This window comes from Arvicola amphibius, chromosome 14 (assembly GCF_903992535.2).
Source record: "Arvicola amphibius chromosome 14, mArvAmp1.2, whole genome shotgun sequence".
NCBI classification, from domain to species: domain Eukaryota; kingdom Metazoa; phylum Chordata; class Mammalia; order Rodentia; family Cricetidae; genus Arvicola; species Arvicola amphibius.
Genome location: NC_052060.1, coordinates 19,474,818 through 19,493,059, shown reverse-complemented (window position 1 = coordinate 19,493,059; position 18,242 = coordinate 19,474,818). Strand labels below are relative to the sequence as shown.

The window sequence follows — 18,242 nt, the reverse complement described above, 5'->3', positions numbered from 1 at the left end:
CCAATCGATCCACCTAGTCTACTAAAGATGATTGTGTCCTGTGCTCAAGACAGGGTCAACCCTCTCCAGCCTCCTCACCTTCCCCGATGCTACCCACATCAGGTTGTGTATTACTTGGGTCCCCAGGGCTTAGAACCTTAACTTTGGGCCATCCATTTCTTCTTTGGGTTATAATCCCTCACTTGACTGGGGAGAGGGGTAATGATATTTACACACATCTAGATATTTCCAAGCCCTTCAGTAAAAGAATTTGGAATTTTTGTCTTCGGTTTTAGATTTTACCGAAAGCGTTTAAGGAGGGAAAAAGTTGATGCGGGTGAGAATGTTCCTAAACCTGAAACTCTCTATCCTAAGTTGTTCCCGTGGTTAATTAAGGACAAGGGGGACAGTTTTACCTATAGCTCTAGAGATACAAAGAACAAAGGGGTGACCTTCATTTTTGTTCAAGCAAGTCCCTGTGGGGATGTGTGAGGAGCTTCTACTCAAACTGTGTTTGGGTTCCGTGTCTATATTTATAATTTATTTGAAATGTGATGGGCAAAGTGTCCTCAATGGGGCCTTAGGTTAGCAACTGGCCTATCAGCTGCTCTAGAAAGGGAGCTGTCCACGCCCACTGAGCCCTCTGTAGCCTAGAGCTCTCTCTAGGGCTGAGAAGGCTCTTCCTCACCAAGAGCCTGGCTGGTTCTTGGCCACCCTAAGAGGGAAGACCAGTTCAACTTATTACCTCTAGGGGGCGGAGCAGGGGTAAATGCCAAGGGTAAGGCTGTCCTCATAGGACTCACATCCTCTCCAACCAGAGCTGGCATCACCACTTTGCCTAGTCAGGCCTGAAGTAGGAGAGGGTGTCCGGTTTCTCTAGCTGTTGCAGGAGGCCAACAAGCAGGGCACTTGCCCTTTGCCCTGGTAGACTCTGACCATGTGGAGGTGCCCAGCCAGGCCCTTTCTTAAACATGAGTTCCCTTCAACATCTTGACCATGGGTCTCCTAATGCTGCGACTGCAGATCAAGTATGGGGGGAGAATGTTGCATGTTGTTTCCTGGTGCTTGTTATTACACATTTGAATAAACAGTGCTGCGAACATTTGCCACTAAGAGGCCAAGACAGGAGGCTCTCTGGGAATTTCTTTCCTGTCCTCTCCCCTTGTTCTGTGTTCTTGGGCGAGTATCAGCATTTCTACCAAGACATCACGCAACTCTTCTCTACTCCCCACCCCAGTCGATAGTCTGCTGGCTGAGCAATTGTTCCTGGCAAGGCCCAGTCTGGTGACATAGACTCTTTTGGTGGCACCCAATTAGTCCAAAGAAACTGAGACTCATTAGCAAATTTGGATCAGACTCAAAAGGCAAAAGATAGTGGCTTCCACAGTGCTGTCTCCATTTGCTCTCCTACCATCTGTGACCCAAAGGAGGAGTCGGGGGCCATATGCTCCCCTCTCTACTATGAGGTTCACACCGCACAAGCTTGCACCTCCATCTCCCTCCAATAGACAGCCGTGTGCTACATTTGCATTCCCTAGAGAAATGTGCTTGGACACAGTTTTACATTTAATCTCATCAGATTCCTGGGTCTCTGAAGGATCACCTATGGGTGAGCCTTTGCTTTACAACTTCTGCCCTCAGATATTATTCTTTATATAGTTAAACTGTTCTTCTACGGAAAGCAGAAAGTCTGTGGTCTTAAAGTCACAGACCTGGACTCATCTGCTTCCAAACTTGCAAAATAAGTCAAAGAAATTTTAGGCAAAGGGATACAATATGGCGTGAGGTGTGAGGTATTGAAAGAAAAAGAGGATTAATATTTTATTTCCAATGAGAATGGAGAAGGATGTGGAGGCAGACTTTTGTCTTATGTGAGGGAAGAGATATTATCAGCTGAGAGGGTGGGGGATTAAAATACTTTATGGATCTTAGAGAAAAAAAAGACATGATGAAAAACCTCCCTATGCCAAGGCTTCAGTAACAGCTTTTCCAGCGGTGAAAATATTCATTAGAAAAAGAAGCCAAAATGATGGATGGAATCAGGGTCCAGCCAGGATTTGGGAAGAGGTGATGCAGGTTTATCGATCGGAGTTCCCAGGAGGAGAGAGATGGATCAGCAGAGACACTGCAAACACCAGAAGCCTCGGGGCCACCTCAGTTCCGGGGCTGGTTCTGGCTCCGAGATAGCCTTCTGTCATACTGACAGGTGATCTTGGCAAGCTCAGCCAGGTCCTCCCAAACCCAGACAACAGCATTCCAACCCTCCGTTCTGCATCAAGTCAGCGTGGGTTTCCCACAGAGGAACAGCACAGGAGCTGGGGCCCTCCCCCACTCCAACCCCAGTGTCCTTCAGCACGTCCTGCAGACTCCCTCCCCTTGCCCTTCCGATTCACTGCGCCCACCTCCCTGCACCTACCCCATTCGATCTACAGGGGAGCAGAGTCGCTTCGTGGCCGCCAGCCCAGGAAGGGGCGCCAGCCAACTGGCGGATGCACGGCTTTAGAGGGGTATCTTGGGCAGAGAGAGGTTTGGGGTGTGCGTAGTAAGCTTGGGAGAGTGAACTGGTGGCGCAAAGAACGTGTACAGAGGGGTTGGAAGAGGGTATCCCGAGGTTCTGATCTCTCCATCCCTGCGCGCGATTGTGCATTTTGGAAGGGATCTCTCGGCTAGCTCTGTAGGCATCACCACCCCTCCGCGACTACACTTCCCAGAAAGCTATGCGGGAGTGAGGAGGTGGTGGCAGGAGACCCGAACTGCGCTTGCGCAAAGAGTAAACTGGCAAGGTAGGGGGAGAGGGAGGCGTGCCCCCGGTCGGGGGAGGGTGGGGGAGGGGGCCGCGCGGCGGCGGCGCCGGGGCGGGCGCGCGTCCGCGGCGGTGATGGCGGTGCGTGAACGCGCGGTGGCAGCAATGGCCGCTCTGGAGCGGCGAGTGCCGAGTCTCGATGACTTCGCGGGACAGAGCTGGAGCTCGTGGGTGGAACGGGCCGACCTGCATGCGGCAGATGGTGAGTGCAGCCACACTGGAGTCCGGGGACCCCATCACTATCTCCCCTCCCCCCTTAGGGCCCCCTCCAGCTGAGGGGAGCCGCCGACTAGAGCCGCCGTCCGGCTTCCCGGCCCCCCAAACAAAGGACCCGCCGGGTCCTAGTGCCCGCCTGCTCAGACACCCTCGCGTCTCCGGGTCCTAGCGCCGGTTCATCGCTTGCTGCCCACCCTGCCCACCTCTATCTCTGCGGGTGCACAGTACCTGCCCCCACTTTACTTGCCTTTATCTTTCGTCTTGTGCGCTGGCCTCCAGCTCCCATCCGTCCTGCACCTGCTTTGGCTCTACCCATCTGCAACAGTCCTCTCCACGTGTTTCCCACGCACCCCACTTCTGTGCCCCCCCTTCCCACCCCCTTGATCCTTAGCCTTTTGCCCCGCACCTTAGCTTTTTACCACGTTTTCCAGCCTGGTGCAGTATTTGTGAGTCCCCCCCCCCCCGCTTTAGTTCATCCATCCATCATCCATCCATCCATCCATCCATCCATCATCCTCCCTACCTCCCTCCAGTTCATCCATCCATGCCTTCAAGCCTCCATCCTTTCCTGGGCCTCTGCCCTGCCCCTTGGCTCTCTCCCTTGACCCCTATTTTCTGTAGGCCCTTTGAGTGCCTTTGGTGAGCAGGCCTGCAGCCCCTTCTGATCTTTGTCTCCTGGGCCCCAGGGAGCACCTGGCCTCGTGGCCTTTCAGGGTGACAACAAGCATCACACCCCTGAAGAAGTTTGCAAGTGAGAAGAGGTGGAGGAGGAGATGGCTCTAATGACACTTGTTTTCTTTTGAGACAACTGACTTCCAGCTCTGTTCCCTCATTCTCCACACTTGGATTTAAGGCACTTAGAAGAGTAGGAGCTGCCCCTTGTCTTTTGCATGCCTAACCCACTACCACTCATGTCTGGGTGTTACTATTGCCAATAACCATCTCATTCCAGAAAGGGGCAACTCCTTAGTGAGCATTAGAGAGCCAGCCTAGAAGGGAGTCCAGGCCACCCTTGGACAGTCCCATGCTGAGTGGGCTAAGATGGGGCCCTTGTCAGGGTCTAGGTGCACTGAGAACCGGAAGTGGAGTCAGATGGATTTGGTGACTCAGAATTGATTCCCCCCCCCCCAGGGACAGGGAGGGGGCTTAGAGGAGGGGGGGTGAGGAGTGAGGTAGGGGGATGGGGAAAGAGCTGCTTTGCACAGCTAAGATGTTTTTGTCATTAACCCAGAAACTGAGGTACAAGGGCAACCCCTGGACAAAGCCCCCCTAAGAAGGGGAGGGGCTTGCGTAGCTGATCAAGGAGACTTTGAAGATGCCAAAGGGTCCAAAGACAGCAGTTTCTCTACTCTATGGCCATCCTATCAGTGCAGGACCTGAGAAGCTGAGTGTAACTTTGATGATACTATGGTAACTTGGGTGGAGCAAACTGAGTTTATGGGGGTGGGGATCTGGGAGGGTACTTGTCTGGGATGCCACAGAGTAGCAGAAAGGACCCATGTAAGCAGTCTCAAAAAGGGACTCAGGGACGTGTAGAAAAATTTTAGAACCATTTCCCTTTTAAATGGGGAAACAAGACCCAGAAAAGAGGCATTTACCCAGAGTTACCCACCTAGTCAGCAGTGGAGCCCTGTACCGTACCTGGGAGTGAAGGGTCTTTATCCTTCTTAATGGGGTCGTCTCATCTCAGAGGGGCACATGAAGGAAAAATGGGCACTTGTGAATGACCCATTGACAGTTTCTCCAGGAACTCTGAGTGCTTGTCAGGGAGTGTGGGCTTCATACCACTGGGTGGTGGGAAGGGGATGGACCTTCTGAGCTGTGCTTCTCCACCAGGGGCTGAGCTGGAGGAGAGTAGCAAAAACATGAAGAAGTTGGACGCCATGACCCTCATTAAAGAAGGTGCGAGTCAACACACACAGGATTGGGACTCGGGGAAAACTGGGCCACCTTTTCCCTTTCCCTGGGGGAAGTAGCTTGAAGCAGCAAGACTGCTGGGGAAGCCTCATTTTGATGGGTCTGAGTCGGCCAATCAGTTGTCCTGGCTCCAGTGACCTGTTGTTGGAGACCCTAATCATAGGTGGTCGGTGACCACGTACATGAAGTCCCATGCATCTGGGTTCTGGTTAGATGGGCCTGCGGAAGCTGGGAACATCCAGCAGAAAAGCCTGTCATGTGTCAGCCGGAAGGCAGGAGTGCCTTCCGAGTGGTGGGGTGCTCTTTGATCTGGAGAAATCCTGAGTCCTTAACCCCAGTGATCAAGGCTGCTGTCATTGCAGACATGAACATCTTCGGGCACTGCCCCGCCCATGACGACTTCTATTTGGTTGTGTGTAACCACTGCAGCCAGGTGGTGAAGCCTCAAGCCTTCCAGAAGCATTGCGGTGAGGGGCGCTCCAGGGAGGTGATGAGGGGACAGGAAGGTGGCACAGGGAACTCTTAGGACAGTGTCAGTTGGGAGGTCATGTGGGGTAAAGGAAAGTGGTGCTGGGGACAGCTTGAGGGTTGTAGGTGTCGGGCTTATTCTTTGAACAAACTTGTAGCATCCAGTAGAATTCAGAGGTTCAAGAAGTTTGGTCTAGAAGTTTGAGTCTTGAAGGCTCATTTTTGAATGGGAAGGAGACAGACGCACAGCCCAAGATCTAGCAGTTCGGGCTCTGTAAAAGAATTGGCGGACTGATTAGGAGGTCGGGGGAGGAGGCAGTCAATACCACTCACCTCAGTTGCTCTCTCCACCTCCTGGTGACAGAAAGAAGACATGGGCCCCTCAGCAAGCTTTATGCCCGGGCCCCACCCCCACCTCCAGCCCCTGCCAGCTCTCAGAAATGCCATGTAGTGAATGGGCAGGGCCCAGCTTGTAGAGCCCCAGGTTCTACCAAAACCTCCTCCAGGGAGAAGGGCCAAGGGTCCCGGAGCCGTGGCCATCAGCCTCCTGAGAAGACCCAGAAGGACAACCTCTGGTAAGAGGCTAGAAACCCCCAGAGACTAGCCCTGACCCTGACCCAGGGAAGGGTTGACACTTAGCCCTGGGTTGCAGGATACTGCTCATAGCAAGAAATAGCTAACCCAACTGCAGTTCCTTTCCATATATTCCAGGGAACATGGGCTCCCCATTTTTCCACGCCTCTCTTGGAGCCCACCCAAGTTGCAGAGCTAGGGAGGAGATGGCTCTGGGCTAGAGTCCAGACCCCAGTCCCAGCCTCCCCACCTCCCAGCCCATACCCTCTCTCCACGTGTAGCCTTTTCGTGCCTGTGGTGAATCTGGAGAAGATGTCCAGTCTCCCGAAGCCTGATGGACAAGGAGTCAGGGTGGCTCCACCCTCTGCTTTCCTCAGTCAGCCAGGAGGCCTCCCCAAGGACTCCCCTGGAAAAGTCCCCACGGCCCCCTCTCCTAAAGATCCTCCTGGCAGAGAGAACATCGAGTTAATCCCTGGTGAGGGCTCCAATCACCGGGCCGAAGGCAGCCCCCCGGAGAAGGAGCCCAGTGGAGCCAGGCTGCCTCCTAAAACCCACCGAAAGATGGCTCGTGAGTAGTTATAGACATGAACTCAGAAAGGCGGAGTGGAGACTTCACTGGGCTTCTTTGTTCTTGGGCCAGAAAGGTTTGAAGTCAGGAAGGAGTGGACCTGGCTAGGTCTGGCCATTACAGCTTGCAGGGTACAGAAACCCCATTACCTCCTGCCCTGCTTGTTCCCAGGAGGCTTTGCTGCTCCAGGTGTCTGAGCTAGCCTGAGAGACGCTGTGCTCAAGTCAGCAAAGTCACTCATTCTCACCTTGGGCTGTTGACCATTCTCTCCTTCCTCACATCCCATAGCTGGTTTTCCTGGCATCTCAGATGCCTGTGGCTGCTTTGCTTCTTGGTATGGGCTGCCCTGCTTTGGGCTGCTAGTCTTCTAATAGTGCCTGGGCCAGGGATGGGGCTGAGGTAGTTTATGCCCAGCAGGTAGCAAGACCTGAGGGTGCTGTTTCTTGGGCCCTTTGCAGGAAGTGGCCAGATTCTTCCTTGGATTGAAAAAAAAAATGGGCCTGAGATTCATTGGAACCTCTTTCCCCACAGGTAAAGAGTTTGACCTCAACAGGCAGTGTGGGGTCATAAATCCAGAGACCAAGAAGATCTGTACACGACTATTGACCTGCAAGGTAACCCCATCCCTCTGCATGGTGATGGGGGGTCAGCATGACACAGAATCTTGGAAAGGAGCATTCAGAGGTTATTGGAAACTCAGTTCAAGGAATGGGGCTAGGCATACACCAGGGAAGGGGAGAAGAGGCTACCCATGGTGGACACAAGGTAGGATCAGTGGATAGGGAGTACCTTCAGATCTCCTTACCCAGCAGAGAGTTTCGGCCCCATGAGAGAGTAAAATGGACACACACAGACACCCCCACCCATAACACGCACACTTTCTCTGGGTCAAAGGCAGATACCCCCCAGTCCTGCTCAGATTACACCTCCCTACCGCTCTCTTTGCCCTGTTCTAGATCCACTCAGTGCACCAACGCAGGGAGGTCCCAGGCAGGACCAAGGACTTTGATGTGCTAGTGGCTGAACTGAAAGCCAACTCTCGCAAAGGAGAATCTCCCAAGGAAAAGAGCCCAGGACGAAAAGAACCAACCCTCGAGCGCCCCTCCCAGGAGCTTCCCTCCGCCATCCAGGGTGCAGCGGTAGCAGCTGCCCCCAGCAGCACCTCTGCTCGGTCTAAGCAGGCCTATCCATACTGTGCACTTCCCAGGTATGTACAGTGTCTTTACCATACCTAGCTGGGGGGTACTCAGTCCCTGAGGTGTCAGGGAGCCCTGGAGATAGACCCAGGGTGTTCTGGTAGTGTGCTCACTTCACCTAAGCATGGGAAGGTAACTAGAACCCTACCAGTGGTGTGAGGCAGGTGACTGCCCTATTTCTGCCCAAGCACACTGCAGCACTCCAGCCTCTGTGAGGTATGCCAGATACAATACCTGGGATATGAACTCTTTTTTCAGCTACTCCCATGGGTTTGCACTTGTCATCAGGGAGCAGCTGAACGGGCCAGGGCCCTGGGTGAAGCAGTGCTACTGGGTAGTCATCCACTGGCCCCTTTGTGTGCAGAGCCTGCCTTATGGAAGGAGCCTCAAACGCACCTCCGCCTGCAGCAGGAGGGGTAGACATGGAGCACAGGCCAGGTTCCTAGACAGGCTCACGGGAGAGTGTGATAAAGAGGAGGGTTGAGGGAGTTGACTAGGCTGAGCTGTGCGGGGTGTAGTTAAGCCGGGAAGATTTTGCTGAGGAAGCAAGTCTGAAGCAGCTTTTCTCCCTGAAGAGACAAGGCTGAGGAAGCTGTGGCCCTTGGCTCTCTCACTTAGTGAGCTATGTTGTACTTTCCTGTCCCTTTCCAAGCCCTTCCTCTTCCTCTGAGTGCCCTGACTGTTTGAGCGTGGACACCCCGACCCTGATCCTGCATCATTCACACCATCCTCGTGTCCCTTTGGCCCTTCCAGGTCCCAGGCCTCCTCTGAGAGTGAGGTGGATGAAGAAGGTCCCTGTGGTGGAGATGGGGATCCAGGCCTGTTCCCTTTCCCTCTGCCCCGGGGTGGTGCCCAGGCCTCCAGCGAGGAGAGTGAGGAGGAGGGGACATCCGATGACCTCCACCTTCCCCCTGACTGCCATTATGCAACCAGGCCCCCTAGGCCACAGGCGGTAAGGACACAGGACAGGGAGCTGGGATGGAGGGTGGCTAAGTCTCATAGGCAGATGCCTTCCTGTATCTCTGGTTCTACCAACCATGTTCTTTCCTCTGCCTCCAGTTTTGCACATTTGGAAGCCGGCTGGTGAGCCCAGGATGCTACGTGTTTAGCCGCCGGCTAGACCGGTTCTGCTCGGCACTCAGCTCCATGCTGGAACGGCACCTCAGCTCACACATGTGGAAGTGAGTTTCGTGGACTCAGAACTTAATTTCTCAGGCTTGAGTATCTATCCTTGGGCTTCAGAAGCCCCAGTCTGGCGGATTGTTAAGAACCCAAATTGGGTGTGGCATGACCGTGTGAGACTTGGTAGCCTGGAGGAGGGCATGGGTGGGTGGTCGGGGTCAATCTAGAGTCTTCCCCATCACTTCCAGTACCTTTTAGGTAATGTAGCATGGGGAAATGCTCAAACTGAGACCAAAAATGAAATTGTTAATGGGTCAGCCTGTTAGTTCATATGCCTTGTACTGATAGGTCATTCCTTCTCTTGTGCCTTCCTCGGCTCTTAGTTCCAGTGTTTCCCAGCAGGGGGCAGCAGCTTTGGGGCTTTGCTGGCCATCTGAAGGTGCAGACTGGTTCACATTAGGGAGGCCCTGGAGTTTGCTCAGTATCACAGCGAAGCTCTCTCTTTGCTGCAGGAAGATCCCACCAGCGGCTGAACCTCCATCCCATCTTGTCAGTCCCTCCTTAGCTGATACCCTGAGTCCATCCTCTATGGGCAGCTGCCCCCGACTCCCAGGCCCATCCCCCCGACCTGCCTGCCCAGCCTCCATACCCCCCATGAAGGACAGCCTTGTCCCTAGCTACCCTGCAGGCTCCCCCAGTGTAGCAGCTGCCTGCAGCCAGGCAGAGTGCATGGGCGGTAGCCAGGCTATTACCTCACCACTGCCTGCCAATACTCCATCTCCGTCCTTCAGCAAGCTGCCACCTTCCAAGGCCAGCAAGTCGTCCAAAAGCAAGGAAGGGGTGGAGATGGAGGCCCCTTCTCGAAAGCGGAAGTTATCCCCTGGCCCTACCACTTTCAAACGGACCTGCATCCTGGAGCCTGCTGGAAAAGCCAAACCCTCTGGCTGTCGGGGTCTCTCAGCCAAGACTAAAACAACCCTGGGCATGGGGCTTAATGGAACAGTGGGGCCAAGAGTGAAAAGAGCAGGTCCCCTGGACTGTCGGGGTTCCCCTCACTCATCTCCCATACCAGTCAAGGCTTCTCAAATAGAGAACCGGGGAGCAGCTGGACACCCAGCTAAGGTCCTGCCAACCAACTGCCTCTCTGAGGAGGAGGTAGCCAAGAAGCGGAAAAACCTGGCCACTTACTGCCGGCCAGTCAAGGCCAAGCACTGTCAGGCGGGTGTCCCTCCTGATGGGACCTGCTCTGTTCGTCGTAAGAAACCAGGTCCAGCCCTGCCCTTTGAGGAGAAGTGCTCTACACTGAAGGTACCAGTCCAGCTTCCTGAAGGACATGGGCAGAGAGGGGTCAGGAGGGCTGAGGCTGGGGAACACAGTAGGTACGTGACGTGGAGAGGGTGCTAAGGAGAAGAATCCAGAAAAGGGAATAAAGGGAAACTGAGAGAACTCCTGGGCCATCTGCTCTAGGGAGAGGTCGGTCAGCTGTTTCCAAGGTGACCCCAGCTTCTGCCTGAGGGACCTTTCCTCTGCCCAGCCTCCTCCTTTGGGCTTAGGACATGCTGTTCCATCCCACCTTTACTTGCACTTTAGTCTAAGGACCATTTCTTTTTGAGCTGTCTGTGGCCCTCCCTCCAGGACTTGGAGCTACTTTTCCTAAAGGGGAAGGGAGTTTGGGTCCCAGCATCCTGAGTAGCTGATGGATGGGCTGCTATAGTTGTTTGGTTCTTTCTCTGGCATTAGGACGTCAGAAAGCAAGTACTCAATTTAAGGCCCTCAAAGTCATTTTGGATTATAGTATATTCTCCAGGTTTCTAGTAAAGCTTGCAGTTAGGTTTATTTACCTTTTCTGTTGGAGGGTGCTTTCATCTATCCCTGTGATCTCTGTAAGGAGGGATTTCTGGGAGGTGAGACGCGATCATAGGCTCCTGATTGAGGCATGGATTAGGCACATGCTCACTGTCCTGGCACCTATGAGGGAAACCTGATAGTTGGTAAAGGACCTGCCTCTGTGTGTACAGGTGTGTGTATGTGTGTTCTTCAGGTCTGCCTCTGTTAGGCTGGCATTCATTTTCCCCTTGCTCAGTCGTATTTATCAAGCCAGCCGAAGGAATTCAAGGGTTAGCCCAGATGTTCACAGGGAAGGATACTAGATAGGCCCCTACCCTGACCCTGTCTCTTACCTCTTGTCTTCCTGCAGTCAAAAGCCCATTAACGAGAAAGTGCCTGCCCACTGCAACGGAGCCGCCAGCACCTCCTCCCCTCCAGATCCGGGCCCCAGGCTGCTGCCGCTTTTTATAACTTTATATTATTTTTTTTAAGAAAAAAAAAACTCTTTAAAATACCTCAAGACTGTCTCCCTGTTCTGTTGCTGCTAAGAAAATATAAAAACAGAAACATAGAAAAGGATGAAAAATGATGTAGCTGAATGAGTGTCTTTACTCTCCCCAGCCCCGTCCTGAGAGACTGGGACGATAAGCAGTACACACTCATGCGCACACACGCACACGCACACACACACACAGGGAACACAACCTGGAGCTGTTGTCAGTAGGCATCTCCTTCCAGAGAGGATGAGAAGGCGTATGGCCCTGAATGAGCAAGGCATCCCAGAGAGACAACTCGGGCTCCTCTGGGAAAGGAAATGAGGAAGGGAGGGAAGTCACACTTTTTTTTTCATGTGTTTTTTTTATGGTTTATTTTTTTATATTTAAAAATTTCCATCTCCTTCCCTCCCCTCCCCGGGGGTATGGGGGGAAGTCACACTTTTGACTCTGCCCTAGAGTTTTTGTCCTAAGGATTTGTGGGAGTTAGTTTACGGACCTTTTCTGATTTTCTATCAACTCGGTTTCCATCCCCTCTACAGATTATTTCCTCCGTCTCTTGAGATTATTTCCTCGGTCTCTTCGGCTGTTCTTGCCCTTCCCACTTCTAAACGCAGCCTTAGTTTGTCAGCCATGTTGAGGTTGAACTTGGTGATAACTGCTCTAGAAGTCCTGGCCTGCTTTTTTTCTATTTCTTTAATTATGTGTGTGTGAGTATGTGCATATGATGTCTGTAGAGGTCAGAAGTGTGGGATCCCCCGAGCTAGTTCCAGTAAGCTGTGAACCCCGGACGTGGGTGTTCGGGTCCTGTATAAGAGAAGTACTAGTTCTTAACCACTGAGCCATCTCCCCAGCCCCTGCCTCCTGAAGAACGGAGTAAAGCTTCTCTCGGATATGCTGGGCCATACCTTTTTGGAGGTAATAGTGTTACAGAACTTGAGGTTGTGGGGGGCCCTGGTTCCTCTGGATCACCTGGCTCCTCAAAGCTGCATAGCTGGTGTGGAGGTGACAAAAACTCAAAGTGCCTCAGGTCTTTGGGATATCTTAGGGGGGACAAGTACTCCTGTAAATAGGGATGAGACTACGTCTTTCGGTTCTCATTTTTTAATTCACCAGGTTTGGGTCACTATGTTTTGGCTTTGTCTTTTCGTTTATGTTTAGGCAGGGAGGAATCTTGTACCTGAACAAACTAGAAATGTCTACAGAGTGAGCAGCCAGGGGAATCCAGTACTTCTGGAAAGCTGCTCAAAACACTGGGTCACGCTCTTGGGTCAGCAAACCAAGTGTGTGATTTGGGATTTCGCTGATATCAGTTGCTACGGATGTAATTTTCACCGGCTGCTTGAGATACCCTTGTAGATACAAAAGTAGAAATGAAGGTGGGTCGGGAGCTCGGTTAGGTCAATGGAGGTTTCCGGGAGCCGCCCTTTGGGGCCCGAGGCGCTTCCCCCCCAGTCTGCAGAGGGCGCTGTGGGCGCCTCCGCCACACGGCCCCGAAGCCTCCCCGGGGAGGAGCCTCTCCTGTAGCCGCCGCCGCCTCCGCGATCGCAAACCCGGAAGAAGCCTCTGATTGCTGGACTGTACCGGCCGGCTTGGCATTGCCATGCAGCTCGAGGAGGTAGGTCTGGTTCCCGCTCCAGCGAGGGAGCCGAGACTGACCCGCTGGCTGCGGAGAGGCAGTGGGATCTTGGCGCACCTGATAGCTTTGGGCTTCACCATCTTTCTGACTGTGCTGTCCCGGCCAGGAACCAGTGAGTGTGCGGGGAGGGGCGGGGCTATGAGAGGGGGCGGAGCCTAGGTGCTGGAGGGGCTGCTTTGGGCGCGCTCGGATACGAGAAATCTAGACCCTCAGCTGAGGAGGGGCGGGTCGAGGAGTGGTTGTAAAGGCGTAGTGGGTGGGTCTCCGGAAATACTGGGAGGGTGGGACTTGAAAAGACAGAACTGACACTTCCTTAGAATGAAGTTCCCTTCTGGAAAGGCGCGAGGAGGGTCTCAGGCAGACTAAGGTCTACTCCAGGACTGGGCTGGCAGCAGATGCAGAACCCAGGTGGTATAAGGGCCCCTTGGCCGCTACCCCTTTGCGGTGAGTTCCTGATTCTTGCTTAGGCTTGAGACGGTATGCTGACCTTTCTTTCCCTTGTGGCCAGATTTTTGCAATATCAGTGATGTCCAGCTGTCAGCCTGTTCTCTTTGATTCTTACTTAGGTCTTTTCTCCTGGCACCCTGTGTTCATGGCCTTGGCGGTGAGTTTGAATATACTTAGCTTAACCCTTGGGGAAGCATTCAGTTTTTCAGCCTTTCTAAAGATCAGAGAGACGGGGGCAAAGAAGGCTTCATCTCTCCCTGAAACCTATAGGATTGGGGGCAATGTAGTAAACTATCAGCGGCTTGAGGTTGGGGAGGGGCTAGTTCTCCTCGAGGGTCTGAAAGGAAGAAGTGAGAGGGATGTTATCAAAGTCTTGCTGTTCTGTCTGTGGTCCAGAAAGGGCGTGTGTGAGGCAGGAAGCCCCTTTAAGCTCCCATGTTTTTCTGGACGCGGGATAAGACCTCCTTTTTCTCGGGCCCCATGCAGAGCAGAGGTTCACGCACCTTCTCCTGTGTTTACAGTTCTGTCTCTGCATGGCTGAAGCTATCCTACTCCTCTCTCCTGAGCACTCCCCGTTCTTCTTCTGCTCTCGAAAGACCCGGATTCGACTCCACTGGGCAGGGCAGACCATGGCCATCCTCTGCGCTATCCTGGGTTTGGGCTTTATCATCTCCAGCAAGATCCGCAGCGAGCTGTCCCATATGGTATCCTGGCACAGCTGGATAGGAGTTCTGACACTCGTGGCCACTGCGGGCCAGGCACTGTGTGGGCTCGGCCTCCTCTGTCCGCGGGCAGCCAGGGTCTCAAGGGTGGCTCGCCTCAAGCTCTACCATCTGACATGTGGCCTGGTCGTCTACCTGATGGCTACAGTAACAGTGGTCTTGGGCATGTACTCAGTGTGGTTCCAGGCCCAGATTAAAGGTGCAGCCTGGTACCTGTGCCTGGCACTACCGGTGTACCCGGCCCTGGTGATCATGCACCAGATCTCTAGCTCCTACTTACCAAGGAAGAAAGTGGAAATGTGAGTGTCTCCAAACTCTGAGCCTAGGCGGGATTCTTGGACTTCAGCAGTTCCTTGGTCTTCATGGCACCCACCTCAGGAGCAGACGATGTTTTGCACTGCATGGTTGAGCCACAGGGTGCAGAAACCCTAGCTGCTACTGCTGAGGGATGATCTGGTGGGCTCCAATGGGGAAATGTACTACTGGGTGCAAGTGGAAGGTTCTGGAGAACCTGAAGCCTCACCTTGATGGGATACAAAAGTATTAGGTGGTGGTGCTGATGGTGACGGTGGTGACTATTTGCTTGTGTGCCTGATGAAGAGTTGAGTTCCTGTTGGTTATAAATGACAGCCACAGACAGATATTGGGGTCCCTTTTGAAAAAGCAGTACTGTGGAGAGCCCATGGTCTCTTTGGCTGTGCTGTCCAGTCACCCTTAAACAAGCTCCACATCTCAGGACCTCAGTTTCTGCATCCTTTAACATTCAATGTCTGGCAGATTGATGTCACTGAATACCCTCTTAGCTCTGGACCATGTGAACAGCTCAGGATGTAATTCTTTTCTCCATTCTGCCTTCACTCCCCTGGAAGGACATCTCTATACCTGTACCCTTCAGAAATCTGTGCTAGCTCCACTCCTGAACCAAGGAGCAAGGGCCACAAATCATGGAAAGAAGGGACCAAGGTGAGGGTCCCCTAGACAGTAAGATAGTAAAGGCATTAAAGTCACTTTAAAGTTCTTTGGAGGAACAGAAGGGCATTGGCCTTAACCAAGCCCTGGACTCTTGGCCTCCTTAGCTCAGCTAAGAACTTCCTTCAGGCTACCTCTGGGTCTAGATTGTAGAGTCTGGGCATTCTCTCGACATCCATTCTCAGGGCAGAGGAGTTCTAGGCATCTGACACTTTGCCCGTAGGACCTAAGAGTATTTACTTAGCACATTGCTCCAGGGAACTATTCTGAGGCTTTCGGAACAAAATAAAAACCAGGAGTAGGACCCTGATTCAAGGAACACAGTGTCTCCTGGTTGCCCTTCCCTTCTTGTCATTTAAGTTTTCCTTAGTTGTTCCCTGCCAGCCCCTTGGCTTAAGAGTGGGATGATTTTGGTACCAACCGGGCTCTCTTCCCTGCCAATATACCTCCTTGGTTTAGCTGAGTTCCTCAGAGCATCCTTAGCGGTGAGGGCTGGATGTCAAACCACTTAGCTGTGGTGTGGGTCAGTCCAGGAGACAAACCCTTTATAGATCCTAATAAGGAGTGGAGATTGCTGAGCCAGGAAATGTACGCGCCCAGCTTTCTCCCTGGGAGGCAGAGCCCATGAGAAACTATGGGAGGCCTGCAGTATAGGGCCTTAAGCAGAGACAAAGGAGAAGTATCTGTTCTATGTCTCAGATCCTCTGAAGATTTAAGGCCTCTTCTCCAGGTAGCTCAGAAATTAGGCAGGTGGGATTCAATAGTATGGGGATGGGGACCATAGGGCTGAAGTGGCCTCTTAGTAGCCCTCACTGTGCTTTTCCTCAGGGAGATAGCATCTCTCATAAGCTGTCTAAATACAGCTTACTGAACAGAGGCTCCTGCAGCGCAGAGGGAAACCATTCTTGTCTTTTTCAACGCCTGCTCTCCCTCTCAAGCTATCCAGTGTGCTGTGAGCTTGGAAGGAATGGTTATTGGGCCACATGAAAGAGGGTCTCACTAGGGTCACTTTGATGTAGGGCTCTGTCTCCTTCCCATATCAGGGCCCATGCTGAGGGCTTCCCAGAGTGGACCAGGTAAGGTTCAGCAGCTTGTTCTCAGAGAGAGGTGATGCCGGAAAGCCTGAGCCTGCCTGAGGTGTTGCCTCCTCCCAGGTGGTGCGGGGGCTGGTGGGCGGGCGGGCAGGCGTGCTGACAGCCGGCAGTTTGCGTGGGCTGTGCCATCTGATGTCTATTCCCAGCCCCGGGAGGAAGGGGAGTCATTTATATTCTGCAGGAAGAAGGGACCCAGCTGTCGCTTCCTCTGACCAGTGGGCCTGGAGGGCATCGGTGCAGAGCAGAGAGGAGGGCACAGGTAGTGGTGGCCTCCTACTTAGGGATCTGACCGCAGTATAGGGGGCAGGTCACCAGGATGAGGCCTTCTTGCTCGTAGGTCCGATTTTGGTGGGGGGTGGGGCGGGAATTCCCTCCCTTCCTGTCTTTCCACTTCTCCATCACCACCTGCCCTCACATCCTGGGGCAGCAGCTGGACAACCATTAGACCTCAGTGCCAGGGTACTCTTCCTCTCTTCCTCCAGCTGGGATCTGTGGCTGTCAGCTGCATATGCCTCCTGGCTGTGTGCTCCCTCTTCTCACCGTCTGCCCCTTCCTCTTTGTATCTTCGTGTCTGGATACTACCTGGGCTTCTTGGCAGTGAGAGAGAGACCATAGGGGGGGACATGTGACTGTCCTTTTCCAGTGTTCCTTGACTAGGGGAAGCTGCTAGCAGTCGGCCTGTTTTGCTTTTGAAAGTGGGGTGGGGGATGATACTCAGGATGCTCAAGATTTAAAAGTCGCCCATCATTTGCACAAATTTCCATATCGTGCTAAGTCCTGATTCCATATTTGATTGTGTTCCAAGCTTGATTATACTCAGATTCAACCTTGAGGGCATTAGAAAGATAGTTTTATATTAAATCCAAATGGTAATGGGCATACTGTTCAGGTTTGGAGCCCTCTCAGAAGCCCCTTTGTTCCTGTATCCTCCCTTGGAGTCCCATTGGGGCTGGGGGTGGCAGTGAATGAATGACAGGAGTTCGGCATCCGAGAACTCCTGCTTCCTTCTCTGGCTGGCATCCCCATGCAAGCCAGGCTGCTATCACTTGCCAGCCTGTGCTTGCTCTCCCCCTCCCAAGGCAGGCCACCTTTCCTCTGTGACATTGGCCTGCCCCGTCTCATTGTCCCCACCCTTCCACCCCCATGCATGGCTGCCGTGGGTCTTGTTTTTCAAACCTCACTGTGGGAGATCCAGGCATCCCCCCTGAGCCAGCTGGCTGCTGTGCCAAGGCCTGTTCAGAGTTAATAATAATCATTAGTTGAATGGTGCTGGGGCCTTTCAGCTCCAGATCTCTAAGCACTTGCAGGCTGAGTCAGCCAGCCTTCACCTTCCCCCCCCCCCCCTTCCTGGGTTTTGGAGTGTAACAGCATGGGAAGGCGCTGTGGGAGAGGGAATTGGGATTCTTACTGCCTGACCGTGCCTGAGGATTTTCTCTGAGAGTAAGCAGTGAGCCAGGGCACACAGAGAAGGCAGTATGCTCATCTGAGACCACCATGGCTGTGGAAGCTGATGACCCCAGACCTCTAGAACTTTGGTGTACTTACCTTGGCCTCTGTGGGACACTCCACCTGAATGCCCTTAAGGAAGTTCAGAGCACAAGAAAGTCTCTGGGTTAGTACCCACCCCCAAGACTCTTGTCTGTGACTGGCACAGAGAACCTGTGTGTTGTGAACGGAAAGGTGTATACTGGCAAGGCTGCTGTGTGAGTGTCTCAGCTCCTAACATTGGGTGGCACGGGCAGACTGTTTGCTTCTCATCCTACCTCACAGGGATGTTGTGAGGGCTAGACAAGGGAATAAGGTTCAAAGCATTAAACAAATGGAAAGCAGATGGGTTGTTGTGTCCTTTTCTCTCCCTGAGCCTGGCTTTATGCCTCCTAAGGAGGCAATAAACTGTGGGAGATGATGCTCAGGGGGACCCAAACCTCGGGGGCTCTGGGGGCCATGTAACAGTCACATTTCTTACTTTGGGATGCAAGGTCATCTACTATCTCTCCCTGTGGGAGAGGTCACCAAGATCATGGTTATTGAGGTTTGTCTTACAAAGTGCTTACCCAGTGTGGTCGAGCCACAGGGCTGATGGCAGATCTGTGTCCGTACAGCTTCCTCCAGGTCTAATCGGAAGGGTAAGGTCTCAGCCCAGGGCTTTGGTTGTAACTTATCTAAATCACTCCTTCCTAACTCTGCCCTTCTAAAGGAAGAATAGGG

At 53.1% G+C, this 18,242-nt stretch overlaps 2 protein-coding genes across 4 annotated transcripts; both read left to right on the top strand.

The window, feature by feature from the left end:
- Positions 1-2,857: 2,857 nt before the first annotated feature.
- Positions 2,858-11,128, top strand: Atxn7l2 (ataxin 7 like 2). Of its 3 annotated transcripts, none has more exons than XM_038311395.1 (11): positions 2,858-2,984; positions 4,835-4,900; positions 5,278-5,382; positions 5,748-5,958; positions 6,238-6,524; positions 7,056-7,138; positions 7,481-7,731; positions 8,474-8,672; positions 8,780-8,901; positions 9,355-10,150; positions 11,040-11,128. In XM_038311395.1, the coding sequence occupies exons 1-11, from the start codon at positions 2,858-2,860 to the stop codon at positions 11,052-11,054; spliced, it is 2,262 nt and encodes a 753-aa protein (XP_038167323.1). In that variant the 3' UTR covers positions 11,055-11,128. The 3 variants fall into 3 exon arrangements, with proteins under 3 accessions (XP_038167323.1, XP_038167322.1, XP_038167324.1); XM_038311396.1 differs by lacking the exon at positions 11,040-11,128 and adding an exon at positions 4,230-4,408 and having other exon boundaries at positions 2,883-2,984; positions 9,355-11,027; XM_038311394.1 differs by lacking the exon at positions 11,040-11,128 and having other exon boundaries at positions 9,355-11,027.
- Positions 11,129-12,686: 1,558 nt separating this feature from the next.
- Positions 12,687-17,850, top strand: LOC119800854 (cytochrome b561 domain-containing protein 1). Its single transcript, XM_038311172.1, has 3 exons — positions 12,687-12,914; positions 13,369-13,406; positions 13,771-17,850. The coding sequence occupies exons 1-3, from the start codon at positions 12,767-12,769 to the stop codon at positions 14,272-14,274; spliced, it is 690 nt and encodes a 229-aa protein (XP_038167100.1). The 5' UTR covers positions 12,687-12,766; the 3' UTR covers positions 14,275-17,850.
- Positions 17,851-18,242: the final 392 nt, after the last annotated feature.

Excerpts from the sequence above, each read along its gene's own strand:
- Atxn7l2 (XM_038311394.1), top strand. The coding sequence starts at position 2,858 with ATGGCGGTGCGTGAACGCGCGGTGGCAGCAATGGCCGCTCTGGAGCGG. Across the intron at positions 4,901-5,277 it reads CATGACCCTCATTAAAGAAG|ACATGAACATCTTCGGGCAC; the intron begins GTGCGAGTCAAC and ends CTGTCATTGCAG. Across the intron at positions 8,902-9,354 it reads CTCAGCTCACACATGTGGAA|GAAGATCCCACCAGCGGCTG; the intron begins GTGAGTTTCGTG and ends TCTTTGCTGCAG.
- LOC119800854 (XM_038311172.1), top strand. The coding sequence starts at position 12,767 with ATGCAGCTCGAGGAGGTAGGTCTGGTTCCCGCTCCAGCGAGGGAGCCG. Across the intron at positions 12,915-13,368 it reads GCTGTCCCGGCCAGGAACCA|GTCTTTTCTCCTGGCACCCT; the intron begins GTGAGTGTGCGG and ends ATTCTTACTTAG. Across the intron at positions 13,407-13,770 it reads CTGTGTTCATGGCCTTGGCG|TTCTGTCTCTGCATGGCTGA; the intron begins GTGAGTTTGAAT and ends CTGTGTTTACAG.